Here is a 27,067-nt window from a genome sequence, read left to right on the forward strand (position 1 = left end):
TGACAACATATAGATATAAGAAGTAGAAGATGAAAGAAAAATGAAGTTATTTTAAAATGTATTTGAAATTAAATGATCACCACTTATTTTAAACTGCTATATACTTAATATGCTATGTTTTAACCTCATGGTAACCATAACTGAAAACTTATGATAGAAACACAAAAATATAAAGAAATAGCCAAAAATAACATTAAAGAAAGTAGTCAATAATGAAGAAAGAGAGCAAGAGAAGAAACTAAGGATTATAAATCAAACAGAAAACAAATTAAAAAAACTACAATAATTTTGTACCCAATCAATAAAAATTTTAAATGTAAATGTTCAAAATGTTTCAGTCATAAGTTGTAAGATGATAGAATGGATTAAAAAAAAGACCTTTTATATACTGCTACACGAGACTTACTTTAGACCTAAAGGCAGGTAAAGATTAAAAGTGAGGGAATGAAGAATAATTTACCATGCAAATGGAAGTAAGAGAAAAAATGGGGTTGCAATACTGATATCATACAAAATGAACTTTAAAACAAAGAAGTAAGAACCAAAGAAGGGCACTACATAATGATAAAGGGATGAATCCAACAAGAGGATATAAGACTGGTATCCAAGATCTACAAAGAATTTCTTAAACTCAATACACGAGTATTCAAATCAAAAAGTGGGCAGAAAATAAGAACAGACACTTTTCCAATGAAGACATACAAATGGCTAACAGACAGATGAAAAAATGTGCAAAATCATTAGCCATCAGGGAAATTCAAATCAAAACCACATTGAGATACTACCTTATGCCAGTTAGAATAGCAAAAATAGATAAGGCAGAAAAAAAACAATGTTGGAGAGGATGTGGAGAAAGGGGATCCCTCTTACACTGTTGGTGGGAATGCAAGTTAGTACAGCCACTTTGGAAAACAGTGTGGAGGTCCCTTAAAAAGTTAAAAATTGAGCTACCCTATGATCCAGCCATTGCACTCTTGGGTATCTACCCCAAAGAGACAGACGTAGTGAAGAGAAGGGTCATATGCACCCCAATGTTCATAGCAGCATTGTCCACAATAGCTCAACTGTGGAAGGAGACAAGATGCCCTTCAACAGATGACTGGATTAAGAAGATGTGGACCATTTATACAATGGAATGTTACTCAGCCATCAGAAAGAACGATTTCTCAACATTTGCAGCAACTTGGACGGGACTGGAGGAGATTATGCTAAGTGAAATACGTCAAGCAGAGAAAAACAATCATCATATGCTTTCACTCATTGATGGAACATAAGAAATAGGAAGATTGGTAGGAGAAGGAAGGGAAGAATAGAGGGGGGCTAAACAGTAGGCGGAATGAACCATGAGAGACTGTGGACTCTGGGAAACAAAGTGAAGGCTTCAGAGGGGAGGTGGGTGGAGGAATGGGATAAGCCAGGGATGGGTATTAAGGAGGGCACATATTGCATGGAGCACTGGGTGTTATACGCAAATCATGAATCATGTAACACTGCATTAGAAACTAGGGATATACTGTATGGTGACTAACATAACATAATAAGAATTATTATTAAAAGAATTATATATATCTATGCATTCAATATTGGAGCACCTAAATACATAAACCAAATACTACCAAATGTAAAAGAAGACATTGATAGTAATACAATAATAGTATGGAATATTAGTACTCCACCTACCTTAATGGGTAGACCAGCCAGACAGAAAATCCATAAGGAATAAATGTCTTTCAATGACACTTTAAACCAGATACGAGATTTATGCATGGCATTCTATCCCAAAATAATGGAGCAAATATTCTTTACAAATGCACAAAGAACATTCTCCAGGATAGATTACATTTAAAGACAAAATTAACCAAACCAAACCAAAGCAAAACAAAACAACAAACTCTCAATAAATTTCAGAATATTGTGATTATATTAAGCATCTTTTCCCACAAAAACAGTATGAAATTAAAAATCAATTGTAAGAAAAACTGGAAGAAAACACAAGCATGAGGAGGCTAATCAACATGCTACTATATAACAAATGGGCCACCAAAGAAATCAAACAGGAAATAAGAACATAGACGGAGGCAAGTGAAAATAAAAATACAGCTCTCCAAAATATTTGGGATGCAGCAAACGGAGTTTTAAGAAAAAAAAAATGTATATATATAGTTACAGATGTCTGCATGAAGAATCAAGAAATCTCTAATAAACAATCTAAACTTTCACCTACGGGCACCTGGGTGGCTTAGTTGTTAAGTGTCTGCCTTCAGCTCAGGGCATGATCCCAGGGTCCTGGGATCGAGCTCCGCATTGGGCTCCCTGCTCTGCTGGGAGCTTACTTCTTCCTCTTCCGCTCCCCCTGCTTGTGTTCCCTCTCTTGCTGGCCATCTCTCTCTCTCTCAAATAAATAAAATCTTAAAAAAACAAAAAAAACCCAACTTTCACCTAAAGAACTAGAAAGAGAATAAACAAAGCCCAAAGTTATTAGAAAGAAGAAAATAATAAAATTCAGTGTAGAAATAAATAAAATAGAGACAGATAAATAGAAAAGATCAATGAAACCAATGAAATCTGTGTCTTTGAACATCTAAACAATATGAATAAAACTTTAGGCACATAAATAATATGAAAGAGGACCCAAATAAATGATACCTAAATTGAAAGAGGAAAAGTAGAAACCAATGCCACAGAAATAAAAGGGATTAATAGGCCCTGATGAAAAAACAGACATCAACAATTTGAACAAATTAGAAGACATGGTGAAATTCCTAGATATATGCAATTTTCCAAAACTGAATCAGAAATAGGAAGTCTGACCAGTCCAATTCCAGGTAACAATAGTGAATTGGTAACCAAAAATCTCTTGACGAATTCCACCAAAACTTTAAGTTAATACTGATTCTCCTCAAACTATTCCAAAAAGTATGAGGGAGGAAACCTTCCAAATACATTCCTTGAGGCCAGCTTTTCCTTGATACTAAAACCAGGCACTAAAGCAAAACCAAACCAAACAAAAACAGGTCAATATTCCTGATGAACATAGATGCAAATTTGCAAGAAAATATTAGCACACCACATTCAACACTACTTTAAAAAGATCGTTCATCATGATCAAGTGTGTTTCTTTGGGGAACGCAAGGATGGCTCGGGATCCACAAATCAATCAACATGATGCACCACAATAATAGAATAAAGGATAAAAAATATATAATCATCTCCATAGATGCAGAAAATACCAGTTGACATAATTTTATATTTTTCATGATAAAAACTCACAACAAAACGATTTAGAGGGAACATACCCCAATGTAATAAATGTCATATGACAAATCCGCAGTTAACATCATACTTAATGGGGAAAAATTGAGAGCTTTTCCTCTAAGAACAGGAACAGGAGAAAGATGTCCACTCTGTCACTTTCATTCAAAATAGTACTGGAGATCCTAACCATACCAATCAGACAATGCAAAGAAACAAATGCATCCAAATCAGTAAGGACAAAATAAAACTAACTTTTTGCAGAAGACGTAATACTATACATAGAAAACCCTAAAGACCCCAGTGAGAAACTCTTAGAAGTAATAAATGAATTCAGTAAAGGTGCATGATACAAAATTAATATAAAGAATAATTTGCTTTTCTATACACTAATAATGAAGTAGCAGAAAATTAAGTTTAAAAAATCCCATTTAGTGGGGGATTGGGATGGCTGGTGATGTGTACTAAGGAGGGCACATATTGCATGGTGCACTGGGTGTTATACACAAATAATGAATCATGGAACATGGCATCAAAAACTGGAGATGTACGTATGATGACTAATATAACAAAATAAAAATTAGTTAAAAATAATAATAAATAAAATTAAAAATCACATTTATTTTTTTAAATAATAATATTTTTTATTATATTATGATACATGGGCGGGACTGGAGGATATAAAAAATCCCTTTTAAATTGCACCAAAAAATAAAATATCTGGGATTAAACTTCACCAAGGAAGTAGATGACCTCTAATCTGAAAATTATAAAATATCAATTAAAGGAATTTAGATGACAAAAACAAATAGAAAGTTACTCCATGCTGCTAGATTGGAAGAATTTATACTGTTAAAATATCCATACTACCCAAATCAAGCTACAAATTCAATGTAAACCTTATCAAAATACCAATAGCAGTTTTCTCATAACTAAAACAAATAATTGCAAAATGTATATGGAACCACAAAAGGCCTTGAATATCGAAAGCAATGTTGAGAAAGAAAAATAACGCTGGATATGTCACAATCCCACGTTTCAAAATATACCACAATGGCATAATAATTAAAACAGTATGTTACTGGCACAGAAAATAGACATACAGAAAATGGAATTAAATAGATACACCAGATATAAACCCATGCTTATATGGTCAATTAATCAATGACAAAGGAGGCAAGCATATACAGTGGGAGAATAAATCCTCTTCAGTAAAAGGTCCCTGGTAAACTAGATAACTACATGCACAAGAATGAAACTGACCCACTACCTTACATCATACACAGAAATAAAAATGGTTTAAAGACCTAAATCTGAGATCTGAACCCGTAAAGCTACTGGAAGAAAACACAGGCAACAATCTCTGTGACATTCTTTTTTCGTCTTCTTCTTCTTCTTCTTCTTCTTCTTCTTCTTCTTCTTCTTCTTCATAATAAATGTTATTTTTATTTGTTCATTGAGAGAGAGAAAAAGAGGGAGAGAGCATGAACAGGGAAGAAGTAGAGGGAGAGAAATGGAGAGAATGTCAAGCAGATTCTGTGCTAAACGCAGAGCCTGACATAAGGCTCAATCCCTGACCCTGATATTATGACCTGAGGTGAAATAGAGTATGACACTAAACCAACTGAGCCACCCAGGTTCCCCTCTTTGACATTATTCTCAACAACATACTCATGTGTTTATCTGTGGAGGCAAGGGGGAAAAAAACATACAAAAACTGAACTATAGACTGCACCAAATAAAAAACCTTTGCCCTGGGGTAGCTAGGAGGCTCAGTCGGTTAAGCATCAGGCTCTTGATTTGGGCTCAGTTCATGATCTCACAGTAGTGAGATTGATCCCTGTGAGAGGCTCTGTGTTCAGCACAGGGTCTGCTTCAGATTCTCTCCCTCTGCCTCCTGCTCACTGTCTCTTTCTCTCTCTCAAATAAATAAATAAATAAATAAATAAATAAATAAATAAAATCTTTAAAAAATATTTTTTTAAAAGCCTTTGCACAATAAAGGAAATTATCAACAGAACAAAAAAGTGAACTACTTACTGGGAGAAGATATCTGTAAGTGATATCTGGTAAGACCTTAATATCCAATATATATACAACATACAACTCAAAACCAAAACCAAAAGAAAAACAAAACAGTAATTCATTTAAAAATGGGCAGAGGACCTGATTAGACAATTCTCAAAAAAGTTATCCAGATGGCCAACAGAAGCATGCCAGATGGTCAACATAGTTTATCGCCAGTGAAACGCAAATCAAAACCAAGAGGTGTCATCTGACACCTGTCACAATGGCTAGTATCAGAAAGACAAAAAACACTAAGTGTTAGCAAGGATGTGGAGAAAAGAGAACTCTCACAAACTGTGGTGGGAATCTAAATTAGTGCAGCCACTATGGAAAATAGCAAGGGATTTATTTAGGAAATTAAAAAGAGAAATACTGTACAATCCAGTAATTCCACTACTGGGTGTTTACCCTCCAAAAACGGAAACATTAATTCAAAAACATATGTATTCCATTATGTTTATTGCAGTATTATTTACAATATCCAAGATATGGAAGGAACCTAAGTGTCCTTGCATGGATGGATGACTAAATAATATGTGGCATATATACACAGATAAACAATGGACTGTTATTCAGCCAAAGAAAGAATGAGATCGTGGTTTTGGCAACAACATGGATGAACCTGGAGGGTATTATGGTAAGTGAGATGTCAGACAAAAACAAAAACCATATGGTTGCACTTGTATATGGAATGTCAAAAAGAAAACAAATAAAACAGAATCCGATCCATAAACACAGAGAACACACTGGTGGTTGCAGGAGTGGGGGTAAAGAGGTGTAAGGGAGAGGGAAGTACAGATTTCCAGTCATGAAATGAATAAATCATGTGGATGAAAGGCACAAAATAGGGAATATAGTCTCTGCTATTAGAATACTTGTGTAGTGAATTGTGGTAGCTACATTTTGGAAAAAAAGCATAATGTATGGAGTTTGTTGAATCTCTATGTTGTACACCTGAAAGTAATGTAATATTGTTTGCCAGCTATACTTTTTATTAAGTTTTTCATTTTAATGCCAGTATAATCAACAGTCGTTTTTTTAATTGAAATTTACTTGTTTTAATCTTTCAATTAAAGTAAACTATTATTGGTTGAACTGGTGAATTGATAATAAGCAATGACATCAGAGTTGAAAATTTAGGTAAATTTTCCAAATAATTAGCCACCTAGTCCATTTTTTTAAACAATACCCAATAAGGTCCTTATGTTTTGATATACTATGCTCTAGCTGATAAATAAATTTTCTGCCTTGAAAAACATATTTCCCACAGTTTTAGAAAAACTATCTTTTTCCTATTGATCAAGTAGACAGTATTGGGCATTTTGAGAAATGTCTATGTTGTACATGAATTTAGGGGTATGAAGTGTATCATTCGCATGAACTCGTAGGTGATGAGACTAGAACTTCAACACAATGCTATGCATCTCTCACTCTCTGGGATTTTTTGTAGTAGTAGTTGTTGTTTATTTCCTTGTTTAGTTTTACCTTTGATTACTGTAGTGATTCTTTTCAAAATAAGTTGAGATAAGTCATGTTGCAGGAAAGTAGACCTTAAGAAAGTGGAAACTCAATTAATGGAGAACAAAAGTAACCAGAAATACATCTTAGTTCTACAGGAATAGCTACGTAAGGCTGTCTACAGCACTGACATTGATTCTGAGGAGAGCATTTGCTTAAAGATCTTGGACACATTGAAAAGTGAGGCACAGAAGTGCCACAGGCTGTGGGTAGCCAGTCCTGCTTAGAGAAAAGTAATCAAGTTAAAGAACAGAGAAACAGGCTCTCTTATGAGATATTTTTCCCCCCTATGGACTGAAGAAAGGCAGTCAAAGGTAGTCATGGCCTGGGTAAAAACCTTAATTTGTTAATATCTTCTTGCTTATGCTCATGAAGAAATGTTCTGAATATTGCTCTAGCCTGCATCCCCTCCTCCTCCCAAAAAACCAAATACCAGCATTCTGATACCAGAAAATGCCATTCTAATGCTAAACTAAGACTTCAGTTAACAAATGATGCCACAGAGAATTTGGTTATCCCTGGGTGCAGAAACAAGCATATAAACAGAGAAATAAGCTAGTTTCTAAACCCTCAAATTTAAGTGCCAGATCACAAACCAAGTGTATTTTTTTCTTGAGAAATAATTGACCTTGACCAGACAACCTCTATTTTCTGACAAACATGCAGAGCCATGAGTTTGTACTTAGAATTATTTTTTGTTCAATTTTTCTTGTTCCCAATACTAAAAGCTAAAGACCTCTTACAAACCAGTTATTAATTTTGTGTTACTATCATTCTCTAATTTTTCCACAAATGAAAACAACCCCCCAGGTGTGTTTTGTTGTTGTTGTTGTTGTTGTTGTTGTTGTTGTTTTCATTTACCTTTGGATTTTCTAGCACGCACAAGTAGAACAGAGATGGTTGCTCCGATGGCCAGGAGACATAGGATAATGATCAACCACACTATCCAAGTAAAGTCCTCGAGGAGAAAGACATCTGAAAAATAGAGATTATCTCACTTAGTATCCAGCTTGGCATCAGTGACTTGGCTGCTGGGAACAAATCCCAAGATGTTTTCTCTTAGGAGACATTGCCAGGATTGGCATGGATTGTAAGCCTCACCCACCCCTCCCTGCAATCCTAAGGAATTCAGGAATGCTAAAGAAGCTTCTGTTTCCTTTCTTGTTCCTAATGCATGGAGACTCACAAGGTTTATTTTATAAACTATCACAATGCTTTAATATGCTGAAAACATACAAATAATGCATCAGACATCCATGTACCCACAATCAAGATTTAGCAAACATTAATATTACTATATTTGTGACAAATAATTCTCTCATAATAAATAAAAATCTACAATGCAATAAAGTATTTATTTTCATATTTTTTTCTAATGTTTCACCTTTGGTTCCCCAAACTGACTTTGCCATGCGTCCTTTCTATCCAATTATTTTCTACATAAACATATATGTGAGCTTGACAATATGCCAATGAGTGAGAGACATGTGGAGCCTCTCTAAAGATTAAAGGAGAAACTATGACATCTTAGATAATAAGCCAAATGGGATTCATGTTCTAGGTTCTAGAGACAAACTTTTATTTCAATTCAAAGTTTCTTATGAGATATCTGTCAGCTAGAAACTGAAATCAGTAAAGTTAACTATTGTTTTGATATCTTTCTGATTAATATTGCTATTTTAAAAGAGGTATCAAGGACACTTTTATTCAAAGACTACCTTCATTTAAGATCTCAACAAGATGTCTATGGAATTTTTAACTGGTGATCTGAAATACATAAATATAAAAAAGTATTTTATCTCTTACATTCAGATTTTCAAGAGCTTTATAATATTGCCCCAACTCATGATACCCTATTATATGTTTCAACTCATTTCTTCAGTATAAAAATATCAATTAAGAGACTGCTAATTTCCTCTATTCTTTGTTTTACTAAGGTTATTAAACAAAAATCCTCTATTCTGGTGTATGTGTCTGCTTCCGTCACATTTCCCAAACTCAAGTTCTCTTTCTAATTATCTTAAAACAATGTGACTTTCCAAACTAAAGTATTAGAGAAGTGACACTTTACTTGTTGATAAAAGGTCACAGAAATATTTACCTACTGTAGGAAAGCATTTTTTGGCTCCGTATTTTTCTAAGAAATAAGGACATCTTATTGCTAAGAAATAAGACATAGTATCCTCAGAAGTTTATTCTATCTGGGGAAATAGTGAAACATATAATCACAGTAATGCATGAGTAAAGAGGGCACTTAACACAGAATGGGTTGAAGACAGCTTCCTGCGAAGATAAGATGAAGTATTAAGGGACCAGTAGGAAACTCTTAATGTCAGGAAAATAGAACAAGTGTGTCAATAACAGCATACAAGGGGTATTGCATGGTTGAATATGTTTAGAGAATTAATGTGGTGTAGGAGGATTTGGAGACAAGGAATAGAGGGATAAAAAATGAAGTTGGATAAAAAGGAAATGAGAATCTTGTTGACAGGGTGAAATACTTCAAATAAAGACATTTGCATGTACATGGAGTTGGAGGAGATAATTTGGGCAAACTTTCTTTGAAAGATCACTTTGGGTAGGCATAAGGAGTATATTGGAGTGTCAAACTCTTCTCTGCGTGTATTAATTACATTAGTTAATAATCATAACAATTTTGTGAGATAGACACTAATATTACCCATATGCAACAGATGGGAAACTGAGCACAGAGAGCTCAATAGTTACCCAAAATCATGAAGCTGGGAAATAGCACTGCCAGGATTCAAATTCAATTAGATGGGAGAAAACACCAAGTTATGAAAAGTCGCTTTCCCTAGGCAGTGGGATCAGGAGAAGTTTAGGAGGAACTTTGAAAGATTTCTCAAAGTTATTTAGTGCCCTTTCAATGCTTTTGTGCATTCATATATTCATTTTTATAAAGTAGGACAATGACATTTCTATCAGAAAAAGAAATACAAAACAAGACCAAATATGAATTTTTACATGTTCTCCACATTAAGAATTAAAACTGGGTAAACTAGAACAGTCATAGGTCTTTGTCAGTAAGATCTTCTCAATTAGCAGGGATATCTCAAGATACGGACTGTGAAGGTAACTTACCTGCAATGGAAACATGCACATCTTTCTCCACATTGAGTATTAGGTTCCTTACAATACAGGACACTTTTTCTCTTGAACTTTTGTCCACTGTGACAGATGATTCCACATGAAACAGTCCATTTTCTTCCATTGTCTTTGTCTCAGAGACTGGCGTCAAGTGCAGTCCTTGATGGTCCCTCCATTGCAGCTCAGGCTTTGGATACCACCCCGTGGATGTGCAGGTCAACTTAATTTCTCTCCTATTACCAGTCTCAATGCAAATATGAGGAGCCATACCTGAGACTACAATAACCAAAGAGAGACAGAGAAATTATACTTCTCCAAGTGTTTGGTTGCCGTTTTACATTTTAATTAACTTCTGTGAAACTCAATTTTCTTATTTATAAAAGTGGAGGTTAGAAAATTAACTAGTTAAAAAGAACTTTGGAGAAAGCAAACCAGCTGTATCAACATTTAATAAGTACCCAAATGCCAAAAATATCTGTATTTTTTTCTTTTTACCTCTCTTCCCTTTGAAACATTACTGATTATTTTATCTGATGATTCTTGAAGTTGGGTAGAAAAACATTCATAAAACCACTTGCAACCTTTAAAGCTAAAGGCACACATCAATTGGTGGTTTTCTGTGGCACATTTCTAGTCATTTTCCAAATATCTTTTAATGCCTAATTCTAGAGATATTTTTAATAAGAACTTATGATATTGGGAATGCTACCAATATCAATGTGGTCCAAATGAACTAGGTACAGGTTGCTACTGAGCACCTGAAATATTGTTAGGAACTGAATTTCATATTTTTATCAATTAACTGTATATCGAGTACACTTAAATTTCAATGCAACATGTGGCTAGTAACTACCATTTTGGATAGATCACTTTGGGGAACAATATGTATTTTAACTGTGGATATGTCAGCCCAGGTTAAGAATTCATGTTCCACCACTCTCCCACTTATAATTAGGAGTAGCTTTGATATGCTGATGGTAGTGTTTGAAATGAAAATGGTGTGGTGCCTTCTAGAGTATTTCCCTCAAAGTGAAGAGATACACCTTTCCCTTCACTCTTTCTGCCTTCTCAAGGTCTGGAGCACACAGAGTGTCTGTGAGTCATCTTCAAAAGTGGATTATGTGGATGTGGCAAAACATCAAATTAAGAAATGTGGAACCACACAGTGTGCAGCCACTCTTCCAGTTCTGGGTTCCTTCTCCCTTTAACTCAGAGAAAAAAAAAAAAAGCTTTGGTTTAAGGCACTGTCTTTTGATGTTCAGTGGAGAGAAATGCAGCATTCCACACAGTATTATGCAGAGTAACTAAAAAGTCGATAACAACAACAACAACAACAAAAAAGATCAAATTTACTGGGATCAAATTATCTGAAAAGATATGTTCAAGTCCTAACCTTTAATAGCTGTCCCCTTATTTGGATACAATTTTGTACATGTAATTAGTAAAGAGGAAATTATACTAGTTTAAGGTGGGTCCTAATCCCAAGTGAATGTGGTCTATATAAACCAAAAGAAATTTGGACACAGATACACAGGAAAGTGGCCCTGTGAAGATGGAAGCAGAGAATGGAGAGATCCCAGCATAAACCACGGCATGCCTGGAGCTACCAGAAGCCAGAGAGGCATTCTCCTCAGATGCTTCCCTTGGACCATAACTCTGATGACACCTTTATTGTAGACAGTGGCCTCCAGAACTGTCAGAAGATACATTTCTGTTGTTTTCAGGCCATCCCATTTGTAGTAATTTGTTATGGCAGTCCTATTAACTTGATGAAGAAAAATTATCTAACGTCATATGATGTTGCACTGATGGCCAGACTCTGACAAACAGCAGGAGGAGGTGACTAGTCAATAGCTTACTGCACCAGTTATGACCTCGCTGGCACAGTCGTGCCCTCCAGTGCAGGTACTGACAAATGTTACTCTCAGAATACAATACCTTTGAGAATCAGTAGAGCATCATGGTTACGAGGATAAGCTCTAGAGTCAATGGTTGCATTTGTCCTGGCACCAGTGTCCCGGTGTAACTAATGACCCAGTCTCTCTATACCTCTATTCCCTTTTTATAAAATGAGGATGAAAATTGCCCCAACCCATATCATGGGTGTAAAAATTACTCTATATAACCTGCTTATTGGGTTATAATAAATAAATATTATTCACCTTAAAGAGTTGATCAATTAAGAATACAAAGAAAAGATGATTTGCATTTTATGGGATCTTTCAATTTGAAAGGCCATCCCGTTACATTCCATGTATCCAAACTATTTTCTAAGAGTTGAAGGGACATGCAATTAGGAGTGGGTATTTTCTGAGACAAAATTGTATAAGTCAGTTTTTGTAGAAACACAATAAATGTTTCATTATTGTCTGATTTTCTGGAGAGAGAAATGTAATGTGGCACTTCAAGTTATGCCATTCTCTTTACCTTATTAAATGTTTTGGCTAAGGGTAAAATACATTGTGTGGGTCCAGCATCAATTAAAAATAGGAGTGGGAATTAGGGGTGGGTATGGATATTTTTAAAGGATTGAAACATGTAGTCCAAATGTTGCCTTAGTCATTAATTATGTAACTTGAATTATCGAATCAAGACTGAGGGGTCAAAGTGGAGAAAAGATAGCTAGCAGGAGAAGAAACCAGGTCACCATGATTCTCCTACTACTGTGGGTTTCTAATTAGCATACTTGAGGCCTGGGTGGTTTCTGACATAGCTCAGGCTGAGTTAAATGCATTCTTCATCCATTTTGAAACTCTGGGATTTTCATTGTCTTATGACCATGGCAAGGAGAGAAAAACTATATTGTCCATTCTTATAAAATTATGTCACCTAATATCAGAACCTTCAATTTATCTCTTAGAAAATATTTTGGTTAAGTTTGGTTAAAATTTCTTTGAACATTCTGGGCCTAGTAAAAAGTTGGGTGGAATTTATCACTATTATTTGTAATGTATGTCCACAGTGCAAATTAAGATCACCACAGGCTTTATCTTAGTTTTATTTTAAAACATTATGCTTTGGTAGCAAATACAACTTCCCTTGCACATATGATTTGGAAAAATCAATGAAGTGATGTATCAAATAACCTCATCTACAAGATACAGGAGATTGTAAAATAGATTCTAGAAAGTGTGTCAAGTAACCATTGTTGGAGCTGATAACAAACTCATGCTGAAACACAGTGTTAGAGTTAAGTGGCAATAACTTCAAGATAGGAAATGCATTCTTCTAAAGAAACTGGGGTAAAATGGAAGAATAGTGGAAAGTTATTTTCTATTTAGTGATAGGATAATTGTACAAAGCACAAGTAAGTCTAAGATAAAGAAAATTGAGATGACCCTGATAAAGACATATTATTCATTGAAGAAGCAACCCTAGCAACTGGATCTAAAATTCAAAGCCTTGATAAGGGTTTACCTAAGGTGTAGGAAATGGCTGTAGGACTTCTAGAAGTGGATGTCTAACACCTGGATTGATTCAGAAGTTACCACAGTGAAGTGAATGATCCCTGCTCTAAAGGCAAAACTCAGTGAATAGATGGACATAATTTCTCATTCATCCCTGTTAGTGCCTGGTTAAATGCCTCCATAGGAGTGACACTCGTTTGCATACAATGGAGACATGCAGCATGCAGCGAGGAATCCCAGTATACTTGCCTAAAGATGCAGATTTTCTTTAAACCCAGGAAGGAATCTCAGAAGGAGGCAACTATTCTCTCCCTGATGCTGCAGAACTATTAGGGGATGTATGGATCAAAGTGTCTGGTAACAAAAACATTGACTCACAAACGTATTTAAAATTTGCATGCAAGTCCCTTTGCAATAGCCCCCTTTAATTTATGAAGAATTATATAAGTACCCGCCCTTTATTATGTAATTGTGGACTAAGAATTACTTAGGGCATATGCAGAATTATCACTAAATAGGAGGCAGGAGCATTTGCAGACATGTCAGGGAGTTCTGGAGGAGAAGATTTTCCTGCCCTTGGGAGGAAGGTCAATATTGTTGGCCCCATCTGATGAACTGGGTTAGTTTCTCGTAATGTCCATTATAAAGGCTGTGATAGAGAAACTCATCTCTGGGCTCAATATAAGGCCCTACAGTGTTTATAGAGAAAATGCTGATTATGGTTCAGTGGATGGTTGAATTAGAATTCTTACCTAACATCCTGGCAGTACAGTTGTGTTGTTTTGTTTTGTTTGTTTTTTGTTTTTGTGGAAAATATCTAACAGGGAGTGAGATTTAAGGGGACAAATTATGCAGGGATCTGAATAAACAAGGATGTCATACCAAGAGTCAGCAATGCCACATCTGACTGGACTATTGCCAGAATGGGCAGCAGCAAGGTGTAGAAAACTCAGCCTGATAGCAGACTGGTAGATTCTTTCTGCCTCTGCTTAGTTCCTTCTGTGTTTCTAAATAGAGACTAAGATACATTTCTGGGACTTTTCTGAGTAATACCTACTATAACCCCTGTTCTTTCTTTCCTTCAAAGTAATGTTGGCATAAAACAGATGCAAATTTATTTTTACTACAGCCAGAGAATGTTGGGAAAGACTGATTAGATTAATTTTACATATTTACTTTTCTTGGCATTCCATCATGTTGTTTGTATAGATTTAGCCACCTTAATCCATCTGCAGGGGTACTTTAGACTCCTGATTAAAAAAAAAAAAGCAAACAAATAAACAGACAAACAAAAGAAAAAGTAAAACTAATACAATTTGTTTTTAGGAGTTTTCATTGCAGAGACTCACCTGTGACCAACACTTGGAATTTTGCCTCATTGTAGTATGTGGAGCTTTCAAAGTAGCATGCATACTCCCCTCCATCTGAAAGTTGGATTTGATGGATCCTTAGGGCAACATGCCCTTTGGTAATATTATCTTTCAGGAACTCTGTCCTCCCTTGGTACTCTAGCATCTGCTCCTCCGTATCATCCTGGGAAGTACTATAACGATGCACCAGGTCCAAAGGAACATTCCGGTACCATCTAACTTCCATGTTCTGAGCATCCATTGATGGGCTGAGCTGGCAGGACAACACAGCCTCTTCCCCAACCAAGGCAATGACCGGTTCTCTAGGTCCTATCACATGGAATTGTCCTGGAAGTAATTTTGAAATCAAGGGAATCATCACTGAGACTGTGACAGGCATGACTGTGACCATCTGATCAGTAAATAAGTAGACCAGGCTAACTGGCATAGTGACATGTGGTCAATTAATGAACAGATCTAAAGAACGAATACACAAATACACTGTTGATGAAAGAGATAGTAGAAGATATGATGCCAATGTGCAAAAGTCATATGGTCTTAACAAAAATTTAATTGGATTTTCCCTTTGCCTACAATTGGAATTCAAATTATATAAATCTCATTCTTTATGCTGTATATGCATTCTATTTGTTATAAAATATTATCATTTAAGATATGGGAATATTGAGTCAGTCAATAACTAATTATGGGGTCAGTGATTAATGAATTCAGTGAATGATAAATTCCCCCTAAATACTTAATGACAAAGGCACAAATGGAGAATTCTAATAGCAGCAACCAAATATTTCCTTGTTTTAAAATATATATTACCTAATATTATATAACTTATTATGAAATATAATGTAAAGTTTTAAAAATAAAGTTTTTGTGTTAAGAAAAAATACAACACTATTTATATATTTCCCATTTTAGAAAATAAGTGTAAGATCCTGTATACCACATAAATTTTCTAGAGTATTAAAATAGTATACGTGTAATGAGTAACCATTGGTTAAATACAAATCTTTAAAAATAAATAAATAAATTCTGCTTGGTTTATAACTTTTAAAGGGCTACATAATCTTTTGTTCCAGTATTGACATTCAACTATTTCTTTCTTAAGGATCTAGGGATATCAGTTTGAAATGTAAACAACAAGAATGGTAGCATTCTGTCTCTGTCACTGTACATATTTAACCTAGACTCACATGACTCCACGTTCTAACTGCTTGCTTGTCATGCATGTCAGGAAAGTTCTATTTTTCTTTCGGATAGAAGCAAATAATTAACACAGATAACCCCTCAATTACTAGATGAACTTAAAATCATGTGTAGCAAAAAGTACTGTCAAATTGTTTTATTTAAGGACACATTTTTTTGTTGTATATTTTGAGACATGCATGGAATGGGTTGAATCAGCTTGTCTGGAGAAGTGGGTGAGATTTCTTTCTCTCTTGTAATCTCACTGATTGAGTGTTACTTGATCAATTTCATTAGCAGATTGCTTACAATGGGCATTGCAGTCTGGCCTGTGCTTATTATTCATGATACAATTAATTTTTTTATTGAAGAATAATAGACATATCATATTGTATTAATTCCAGATGTACACTATAGTGATACATTTAAAAATGTTCATCAAGATCTATAGTTACCATCACCATGCAAAGTTGTTAAAATATTTTTGACTATATTCCCTATGCTGTATATTACATCCCCATGTTCTATTTTATAACTGGAAGATGGTACCTCCTAATCGCCTTCATTTGTCATCCATCCACCCATCTCCTGACCTCTGCCAACCATCAGTTTGTTCTCTGTATCTATGATTCTTCTTCTGGGTCATTTGTTCATTTGATTTGTTCAGATTTTAGATTCCACATATAAGTGAAATTATATGGTATTTGTGTTTTACTGTCCCACTTATATCTTTTAACACACTACCATCTAAGTCTATTCATGGTTTCACAAATGGCAAGATTTTATTCTTTCTTATGAATGAGTATCATACCATTGTGTGTGTGTGAGTGTGTGTATAACTTCTTTCTTTACCTATTAACCTATTCACAGATTAGGTTTTCTCCATATCCTGGCAATTAAAAAAAAATACTGCAATTAATTAGGTATGCGTGTGTCTTTTCAAATTAGTGTTTTTGTTTTTCAAATACTTAAAAGTAGACCCTGAATCATATATATGGTAGTTCTATTTCTTTTTTTTTTTATGAGAAACATCCATACTATTTTCCATATAATATGCAGCAATTTGCATTTCTAACTACAGTGCATATGGATTTCCTTTACTCCATATCCTCACCAACACTAGTTATTACTTGTCTTTTTGATACTACCTATTCTGACAGGTATGAGGTGGTGTGTCATTATGGTTTTGATTTGCATTTCCCTGATACTTAGTGAAACTTAACATCTTTTCATGTGCCTGTGGGACATCTGTATGTCTTTTTTGGAAAATGTCTATCTAGGTTCTCAGCACATTTTTTGATTCATATATTTTCTATGTTTTGAGTAGTATGAGTTTCTCATATATTTGTATGTGTTTGAGTCCATCATTAGATCTATCATTTGAGGATATCTTCTCCAGTTCAATAGGTTGCCTCTTTGTAGTATTAGATGTTTCTTTTACTGTGCAAAAACTTTTTAATATAGTGTGGTCTTATTTATTTATTTATTTATTTATTTATTTATTTATTTTATTATGTTCATTTAGCCACCATATAATACAACATTAGTTTTTGATGTAGTGTTCAACATTAATTAGTTGAGTATAGCACCCAGTGCTATTTATTTATTTATTTATTTGTTTATTTATTTATTTATTTCTGATTTGTTATGCTAGGTAAAGTAGATGCATCCAAATATGTGATTAAGAATGATATCACCGGGGAGGGGGGCAAGAAAGCAGAAGAGTAAGGGACCTCACTTCATCAGGTCCCTGGAATTTAGCTGAATAGCTATGAAACCATTCTGAAAACCCACAAATTTAGACCGAGATGTAAGAAAATATATGTAGATATCTACAAGCAGAAAAATAACTGCCTTTTGCAAGTTGGGAGGTGTGGATTCATGAATCTGCAGGAGAATATCGGAAGATAAATGGAGGGATGAGGGAGCTTTCATAAGCTGGGTACTGACAAGTGATATAACACTGGATAGCTAAATCAGAACCCTTAGAAATATGCTCCAGCGAGAGACGTCCCTTTCTGAAAAGGGCTCAGAGGATGGAAAAGGCAGAATTGTAGGTGGGTCACACAGAAAGAACTGAGGTGCCTGAACTGATAAAGTGCACAAATGGTGGAGTGTTGAATCTGGTTACAGTTAGTGTTCCGAGGAGGGACTCTCAGCTTGGATTACCACAAACTGTGCCATACTGGGAGGGACACTGCTCTTTGCCTGAGGACCCAGAAAGAGACTGGAATGTGTGGGCCGTTTATCATACCCTGGTATGATACCCATTTCAATTAGATTCTTATTTTACAAGCTTATGTTTAAATCATTTTTTAAATTTTATTTTTTCACATCTACATTTTAAAGATACATGCTTCAGTCTAGTCTTTTTTTCTCTCTTATTTCATTTATGTTTTACATAAATATAAATATTTTCTTTGCAATTTTGGGATGTAGTGTCTTCTAACACAGAGACCAAAATTCAATCAAGAACAAGTGGACCACCCTGTTTTGTCCACCATGTGAGATTATAGTCTCTCTTACCCAAACTTTTCATATTTTTGTTGTAGTTTTCTTGTATTTGGACTTTGTGTGCTTCTATGAGGTGGCTTCTAACCACTTTGGATTTTTTGAAGGCTGTATTTTGCTTGGGTTGTGGTTGATATTTTGGATTGTGTTCATTCACTTACCCATTCTTCCATAGGCTGAATGACTGGAAGAAGGAACTCACAACAAAGAAAAGAACCAGAGGCAATATTCTCTGCCACAGAGCTAATAGGTATGGATATACGTAAGTTGTCAGAGTTGGAATTCAGGATAGCAATTATAAAGTTTATAGCAAGGCTTTAAAAAGCCTAAATGACAGTACAGAATCACTAAGGGAGGAAAAGAAATCTAATCAGATCCAAATTAAAAATGCTAGGAATGAGATGCAGTCTAACTTGGATGCTCTAACACTAGGGTCAATGAGGCAGAACAAAGAATAAGTGATCTAGAGGACAGGCTGATGGAAAGGAACTTGAGGAAAAAGGAGAAAGACAACTACTAGCCCCTGAAGAAGGCTTTGATAATTTAACAATGCCTTGAAACGAACCAAAGTCAGAATTATTGGAATTCCCAAGGGGATGAAGAGAGAGGGCTGTGAGGTATATTTCAGTTAATCATGGCTGAGAATGTCCCTAATCTGGGGAAGGAAACAGTCATTCATATCTAAGAGGAAGAGAGGATCCCTCCCAAAATTGATAAAAAAAGATCAACACACTGACATAATAGTGAAGCATGCAAAGCTTAGAGCCAAAGAAATGATCCTGAGAGAAGCTAGGGAGAGGGGATTCCTTATGTATGGAGGGAGGAACATCAGAATAATGTCAGACCTATCCACAGAAACCCAGAAGGCCAGAAAGGGCTGGCAAGATATATTCAGGATACTAAATGAGAATAACATGCAGCCAAAAATACTTTATCTAGCAAGGTTGTCATTCAGAATGAATGGAAAGAAAAAGAGCTTACAGGACAGATGGAAACTGAGAGAATATGTGACCTCTAAGCCAGCCCTGCAAGAAATATTAAACGGGATTCTGTAAGTGAAGAGAGACCACAAGAATGACATAGACAGGAAGAAACAGAGACAATCTACAGAAACACGGATTTAACAGGCAATACATTCACACTAAATTCATATCTTTCAATAGTTATTCTGAGAGTAAATGGACTGAATGCTCCAACCAAAGACACAGTGTATCGGATTGGATAAAAAAGCAAGAACCAGGGGCACCTGGGTGGCTCAGTGAGTTAACCATCTCCCTTCAGCTCAGGTCATGATCCAGGGGTCCTGGGATTGAATGTAGGCATTGGGCTCTCTCCTCAGAAGGGAGCCTGCTTCTCCCTATCCCTTTGCCTGCTGCTCTGCTACTTGTGCTCTCTCTCACAAATAAATAAATGATATCTTTTAAAAAAGCAAGAAACACTCATATGTTGTCTAATTGAGACTTATTTTAGACCTGAAGACACCTCCAAACTGAAAGTGAAGGGGTGGAAAATCATTTACCATTCTAATGGAGCTCAAAATAGGTAGGGGAGCCATCCTCATATCAGAGATACTAGATTTTAAACCAAAGATTGTAGTCAAAGATGTAGAAGGACACTGTATTATACTTAAAGGGTATATCCAACAAGAAGATCTAACAATTGTAAATATCTATGCCCCCAGCGTCGGAGCAGCCAATTATATAAACCAATTAAGAAGTAAAGTGAAGAAACATATTGATAATTATACATGAATAGTAGGGGATTTTAACAGCACCCTCACAGCAATGGACAGATCATCTAAGCACATCAATGAAGAAACAAGTGCTTTGAATGATACACTGGACCAGATGGACTTCACAGATATCTACAGAACATTCCACCATAAAACAACAGAATACTCATTCTTCTTGAGTGCATGTGGAACTTCCTCCAGAATAGATCACATACTGGGTCACAAATCAGGTCTCAACCTATACCCAAAGATTGAGATTATTCCCTGCATATTTTCAGACCATGATGTTTTGAACCTGGAACTCAATCACAAGAAAAAAATTGGAAGGAGCTCAAACACTTTGCGGTTAAAGAGCATCCTGCTAAAAATGAATTGGTCAACCAGCAAGTTAAAGATGAACTTAAAATTTTATGCAGACTAATGAAAATGAAAACACATCAGTACAAGCATCTGGCATACTGCAAAGGTGATCCAAGAGGGAAGTCCATAGCAATCCAAGCCTCAATCAAAAAATTAGAAAAAAATGGGCCATTGCATATGCATTTTTTATGTTTATTATTTTTAAGTTCAATTAGCCAATATGTAGTACAACATTAGTTTTTGATGCAGGTTCAATGATTCACTAGTTGTGTATAGCACCCAGTGCTCATCAAATCACATGCCCTCCTTAATACCCATCACAGAGTTACCCCATTGCCCCACAAACCCTCTTCCACAACCCTCAGTTTGTTTTCTGGAATCCAGAGCCTCTTGTAGTTTGTCTCCATCTCTGATTTCTTCCCATTCTGTTTTCCCTCCTTTCCCCTATGGTCCTCTGGGCTTTTCTTATATTCCATAGATGAGAAAAACCATATGATAATTGTCTTTATCTGCTTGACTTATTTCACTTAGCATTATCTCCTCCAGTGCCATCCACGTTGATGCAAATGGTGGGTATTCATCCTCTCCGATGGCTGACTGATCCTCCACTGCATATATGAACCACAACATCTTTATCCATTCATCTGTTCAAGGACATCTCTGTTCATAGATACAATGGAATATTACTCAGCTATATGCATTTTTGAAAGTTATAAGGAGATGTGATTGACTAAAACACCATAGAAAACCAAGAGAAAGACATAGAGTATAGGGAATTAAACACAAAGACCAAGAAACAGAACTTCCAGGTTCATGCCTGGGATGAAGATATAACCGAAGCAGACCTCTTTGAATACAACAAAATTATTGATTTTAAGTATATGGAAAACACATTATGTAAAAATGTAACATAGAGGAGACTTCTAGAAGAACAGATGATTAAAAACATAGACAAGAGTAAATGGAGGTTAATGCCAACTTCAGGAAAAATGAAAGATAATACATGCATGACAGGATGTACTACTGAATTAGCAGTAAAGCACACTTGCATTGTCAAGGTGACACAATAACTTAATTTGGGTTTGACCTCTAAAAATTTAATATGACTCTATTAACACTGTGAAGAAATGAGGTGAGAAGAGCACAGTGTGGGATAATTAAGTATTTATCTTTCATGCTCAAAAGATCAACCTGGAAAATGATAAATTACAAAACAAGAGATTACATATTTAAGAACACAGTAACATCGGAGGTAACAATCCAGAAAAGTTGACAGTGATTAGTTCCAGAATTTAGGCAGAAAGGGGAACTTGGGGTGCCTTGGTGGCTCAGTTAGTTAATTGTCCAACTCTTGGTTTTGGCTCAGGTCATGATCTCAAGGTCCTGAGATTGAGCCCTGAATTTAGCTTGAAGGTGAGCATGGAGCCCACTTAAGACTCTCTCTCTCTCTCTCTCTTTCCACCCCTTCCCCTTTGCTTGTGGTCTCTCTCTCTCAAAAAAGAAAATAATAATGATTTTAAAAATTTAGTTATTAAAAATAATAAATAAAAGGGAAATTAAATGAAATTATAACACTTTCCATATTGTTAGGATGTCAGAAATGATTATGGATCCTGGGACCACCATCTAGTAGATGTAGATAAAAATTAATTGAAGGCATAGTATTTTGGAATTAACATTTTTAGAAGAATTAATAAACTAATAATAAATACTTAGTGGACTCAGATTTTATATTCACTAATTCAGTTTTTACAACACTGAGAAATTATTCAGACTTAGCTATTTATTACAGTAGGAAACATTGATAATTTGTTTCTTTCATTGATTGCTTTTACTTATCTTTTAAATTTATCTTTTGGTAAATTTTAAAATTGATTTTATCTATGTCTTTCTGAATATTTTCTCAGAAAAACTTTATCAAAAACAAATTACTAGGCCAGGATGCCTGGGTGGCTCAGTGAAGCATCTGACTTCAACTCAGGTCATGATCCTGGGGTCATGGGATCAAGTCCTGCATCAGGCTCCCTGCTCGATGGGGAGTCAGCTTCTTCTTCTCCCTCTGCCCCTCCCCCTGGTCATGCTCTCTCTGTCTCTGTCTCTCTCTCTCTGTCAAATAAATAAAGTTAATCTTTTTAAAATAATGTTAAAAAAAAGAAGAATTACCAGACCAATGTATCTGGAAATATTTTGCTTTCTGTTTGCTTGTCTCTTTTTAACACTAAGGCCTTTTTACCAAGTTCTCTGACAGAAACAGACAAACAATTTGAAAACATACATTTGACTAATGAAGACGAATATTTTCATTCTTCTGATGCTACTTGAATGCTTCATTTTTATGGAAAATTATGTCTAATTCTTTAAAAACATTTTAATTGAACTTTCTATTAAAAACTTACTTTTCATATGTTATTTTTAAAATTTTGTTACATTCTTTTTCAATTTACAAATTTCTACTCAATCAATTTCTCATGTTTTTGTAGACATTATGTTCTGAAATAGAGGAATGAGGCACAGTTTTATTTTTATTTTTCTGAGTTCTGCCTTCTTTTTTTATTTGGCCACTTTATTTTAAAAATAATTTTTATTCTATTATATTAGTCACCACACAGTACATCACCAGTTTTTGATGCAATGTTCCATGATTCATTATTTCCCTATAACACCCAGTGCACATGCAATATGTGCCTCCTTAATACCCATCAGCAGCCTATCCCAATTCCCCACTCCCTCCCCTCCGAAGCACTCAGTTTGTTTCCCAGAGTCCACAGTCTCTCATGGATCATAACCCCTTCTATTTACCCCACCTTCATTCTCCCCTGCCTTCTCCTACCGATCTCCCTATTTATGTTCCATAAATGAGTGAAACCATATGATAATGGTCTTTCTCTGCTTGACTTATTTCACTTAGCATAATCTCTTCCAGTCCCATCCATGTTGGTGCAAATGCTGTGTTATCGTTCTTTCTACCGGCTGAATAATATTCCACTGTATATATGGAACACATCTTCTTAATCCAGTCATCTCTTGAAAGGCATCTCGGTACATTCCACGATTTACCTATTGTGCACAATGCTGCTATGAACATTGGGGGGCATATGGCCGTTCTCTTCACTACATCTGTATCTTTGGGGTAAAGACCCAGCAGTGCAATTGCTGGATCATAGGGTAGCTCAATTTTTAACTTTTTAAGTGACTTCCACACTGATTTCCAACGTGGCTGTAGCAACGTCCATTCCCACCAACAATGTAAGAGGGAACCCCTTTCTCCACATCCTCTCCAAAATTTGTTGTTTCTTGCCTTGTCAATTTTTTACCATTCTAACTGGTGTAAGGTGGTATCTCAAGGTGGTTTTGATTTGAATTTCCTGGATGGGTAATGATTTTGCAAATTTTTTTATATGTCTTGTAGCCATTTGTATGGCTTCATTGGAAAAGTGTCTGTTCATATCTTCTGCACATTTGTTCATCTGATTATTTTTTTCCTGTGTATTGAGTTTGAGAAGTTCCTTATAGATCTTGGATGCTACTCTTTTATATGAAGTGTCATTTGCAAATACCTTCTCCCATTCCGGGGGTGCCTCTTAGTTTTTTTTACTGTGTCCTTGGCTGTGCAGAAGCTTTTATCTTGATGATGTCCCACATGTTCATTTTTTCTTTTGTTTCATTTGCCTTTGGAGATGTATCATGAAAAACGTTGCTGTGGCCGATGTTGTAGAGGTTGCTGCCTGTGTTCTTCTCTCGGATTTTGATAGATTCCTGTCTCACATTGAGGTCTTTCATTTATCTGGAGTTTATCTTTGTGTATGATGTGAGAGAGTGGTCAAGGTTCATTCTTTTGCATGCAGCTGTCCAATTTTCCCAGACCATTTATTGAAGAGACTGTCTTTTTTCCACTGGATGTTTTTTCCTGCTTTATCAAAGATTAGGTGCCCAAAGAGCCGAGGGTCCATTTCTGGGTTCTCTATTCTGTTCCATTGGTCTATGTATCTGTTTTTGTGCCAGTACCATGCTGTCTTTGGGATCACTGCTTTGTAGCAAGCTTGAAATCCAGTAACATGATGCCCCCAGCTTTGTTTTTCCTTTTCAACAATTCCTTGGCGATATGGGGTCTTTTCTGGTTCCACACAAATTTAAGGGCAGTTTGTTCCTTGAAAAATATCATTGGTATTTTAATCAGGATGGCATTGAAAGTGTAGATCACTCTGGGTAGCATGGACATTTTAACTATGTTAATTCTTCCAATCCATGTCTATGAGCAAGGAATATTTTTCCATCTTTTTGTGTCTTCTTCAATGTCTTTCAAGAGTGATTTGTACTTTCTTGAATATAGTTCCTTTACGTCTCTGTTTAAGTTAATTCCAAGATAACGTATGTTTTTTGGTGCTATTGTAAATGCAATGGATTCCCCAATTTCTCATTCTTCAGTCTCTTTTTTCATGTATAAAAATGCAACTGATTTCTGAGTATTGATTTTGTGTCTCGCCACATTACTGAATTGCTCTATAACTTCTAGTATTTTGCGGTGGAGTCTTTTGGGTCTCCCATATAGAGTATCATGTCATCTGCGAAGAGAGACAGTTTGACTTCTTCTTTGCTGATTTGGATACCTTCTATCCATTTTTGTTGTCTGATTGCTGTTGCAAGGACTTCTAGTACTATGTTGAATAATAATGGCAAGAGTGGGCATCCTTGTCGTGTTCCTGATCATAAGGGAAAGGCTTTCAGCTTTTCCCCATTAAGAATGATACCATATTTTCATAGATGGTTTTTATGAGATTGAGGAATGTACCCTCTATCCCTATACTCTGAAGGGTTTTAATCAGGAAAGGATGCTGTATTTTGTCAAATGCTTTTTCTGAATCTATTGAGGGGTCATATAGTTCTTGACTCTTTTCTTCTTGATACGATCTATCACACTGATCAATTTGTGAATGTTGAACCACCCTTGCATCCCAAGGATGAATCCCACTTGGGGAAGACGGGTAATCCTTTTAATGTATTGTTGGATTCTATTAGCTAGGATTTTATTGAGGATTTTGGCGTCCATATTCATCAGGGATACTGGTCTGTAATTCTCCTTTTTGAAGGGTCTTTGCCTGGTTTGGGGATCAAGGTATTTCTGGCCTCATAAAATGTGTTAGGTAGTATTCCTTCTGTTTATATTTTTTGAAACAGCTTCAGGACAATAGGTATTATTTCTTCTTTGAATGTTTGGTAGAATTCCTGGGGAATCCCTCAGGTCCTGGACTCTTGTTTTTCGGGAGGTTTTTGATCACTGCTTCAATCTCTTCATAATTAATCGGTCTGTTTAAATAATCAATTTCTTCCTGTTTCAGTCTTGGTAGTTTGTAGGTTTCAAGGAAGGAATCCATTTCTTCCACGTTGTTTAATTTATTGGCATAAAGCTGTTGATAAACGTTTCTAATGATCATTCCTATTTCATTGGTGTTGGTTGTGATCTCTCCCCTTTCCTTCATAATTTTATTAATTTGGGTCCTATCTCTATTCTTTTGAATAAGTCTGGCTAGTGGCTTATTGATCATATTTATTCTATCAAAGAACCAGCTTCTAGTTCGGTTGATCTGCTCTACTGAGCTCCTGGTTTCCAATTCATTGATCTCTCCTCTAATCTTGATCATCTGCCTTTTTGTGCATGGGTTAGGCTCATTCTTCTGTTCTAGCTCCAGCTTCTTGAGGTGAGAATATAAAAACTGCACTTTAGATTTTTCTACTCTTTTGAGTGAGGCTTGGATGGTTATCTATTTTCTGCTTAGGACCGCCTTTGCAGTGTCCCTGAGGTTTTGGACCAATGTGTTTTCATTCTCATTGGTCTCCAGAAATTGTTTAAACTGGTTTTTAATTTCCTGGTTTACCCAATCATTCTTGGGCAGGATGGTTCTTAGTTTCCAAGTGTTCAAGTTTATTTCAAAATTTTCCTTGTGATTGAGTTCCAATTTCAAATCATCGTGGTCTGAGAATAGGCAGGGAATAATCTCAGTCTTTTGGTATCGGTTAAGACCTGTTTGGTGGAGAGGAGTTAAGATGGCGGGGAGAGGAGTTAAGATGGCGGAGGAGTAGGGGACCCCTTTTTCAGCCGGTCCCCTGAGTCGAGCTGGATAGGTAACAGACCAGCCTAAATAACCATGGAATCAGCCTGAGACGCAGGAAGATACATCTGGATCTCTACAAATGAACATCTACAGCGCTGAGTATTGAGGTACCAAGAGGGGAGCCCTAAAACCGCGCACATATATCGGAAGATAAACGGAAGGGGGAGGGAGCTGCCGCGTTTGGGCGCTGGGAAGCGGCAGCCACCTGCACGGGGGAGCGGGCGGACTCACGGAGGGCACCCTCGAGAGAGCGGACTGAGACTGGTGAGCCATGAACGTGCACCACCAGGCATCTCCCAGAACACCGGAATCCCAGTGTGCTCACGGGATCCAGACTGAGACCTGGAGCTCCCGGAGCGTGCACGGGGCGGCTGGCGGCTGGCCGGCCACCTGCACGGGGGAGCGGGCGGACTCGCGGTCGGCACCCGCGAAACAGCACACTGAGACCCTGAA

General features: G+C 36.2%; 1 protein-coding gene across 1 annotated transcript in view; it reads right to left on the reverse strand.

The window, feature by feature from the left end:
• The window catches only part of LOC121100815 (butyrophilin subfamily 1 member A1-like), a 63,482-nt gene extending 48,333 nt beyond the window's left edge, over positions 1 to 15,149 (reverse strand). The window contains exons 1-3 of the mRNA XM_040622728.1: positions 14,702 to 15,149; positions 9,940 to 10,221; positions 7,699 to 7,812 (exon numbers count right to left, since the gene is read on the reverse strand). Of these exons, the coding sequence (XP_040478662.1) occupies positions 7,699 to 7,812; positions 9,940 to 10,221; positions 14,702 to 15,149 (844 nt within the window). The remainder of the gene's footprint in view (positions 1 to 7,698; positions 7,813 to 9,939; positions 10,222 to 14,701) is intronic.
• Positions 15,150 to 27,067: the final 11,918 nt, after the last annotated feature.

The sequence above is a fragment of the Ursus maritimus genome, unplaced genomic scaffold, assembly GCF_017311325.1.
Source record: "Ursus maritimus isolate PB19 unplaced genomic scaffold, ASM1731132v1 scaffold_5, whole genome shotgun sequence".
NCBI lineage: Eukaryota > Metazoa > Chordata > Mammalia > Carnivora > Ursidae > Ursus > Ursus maritimus.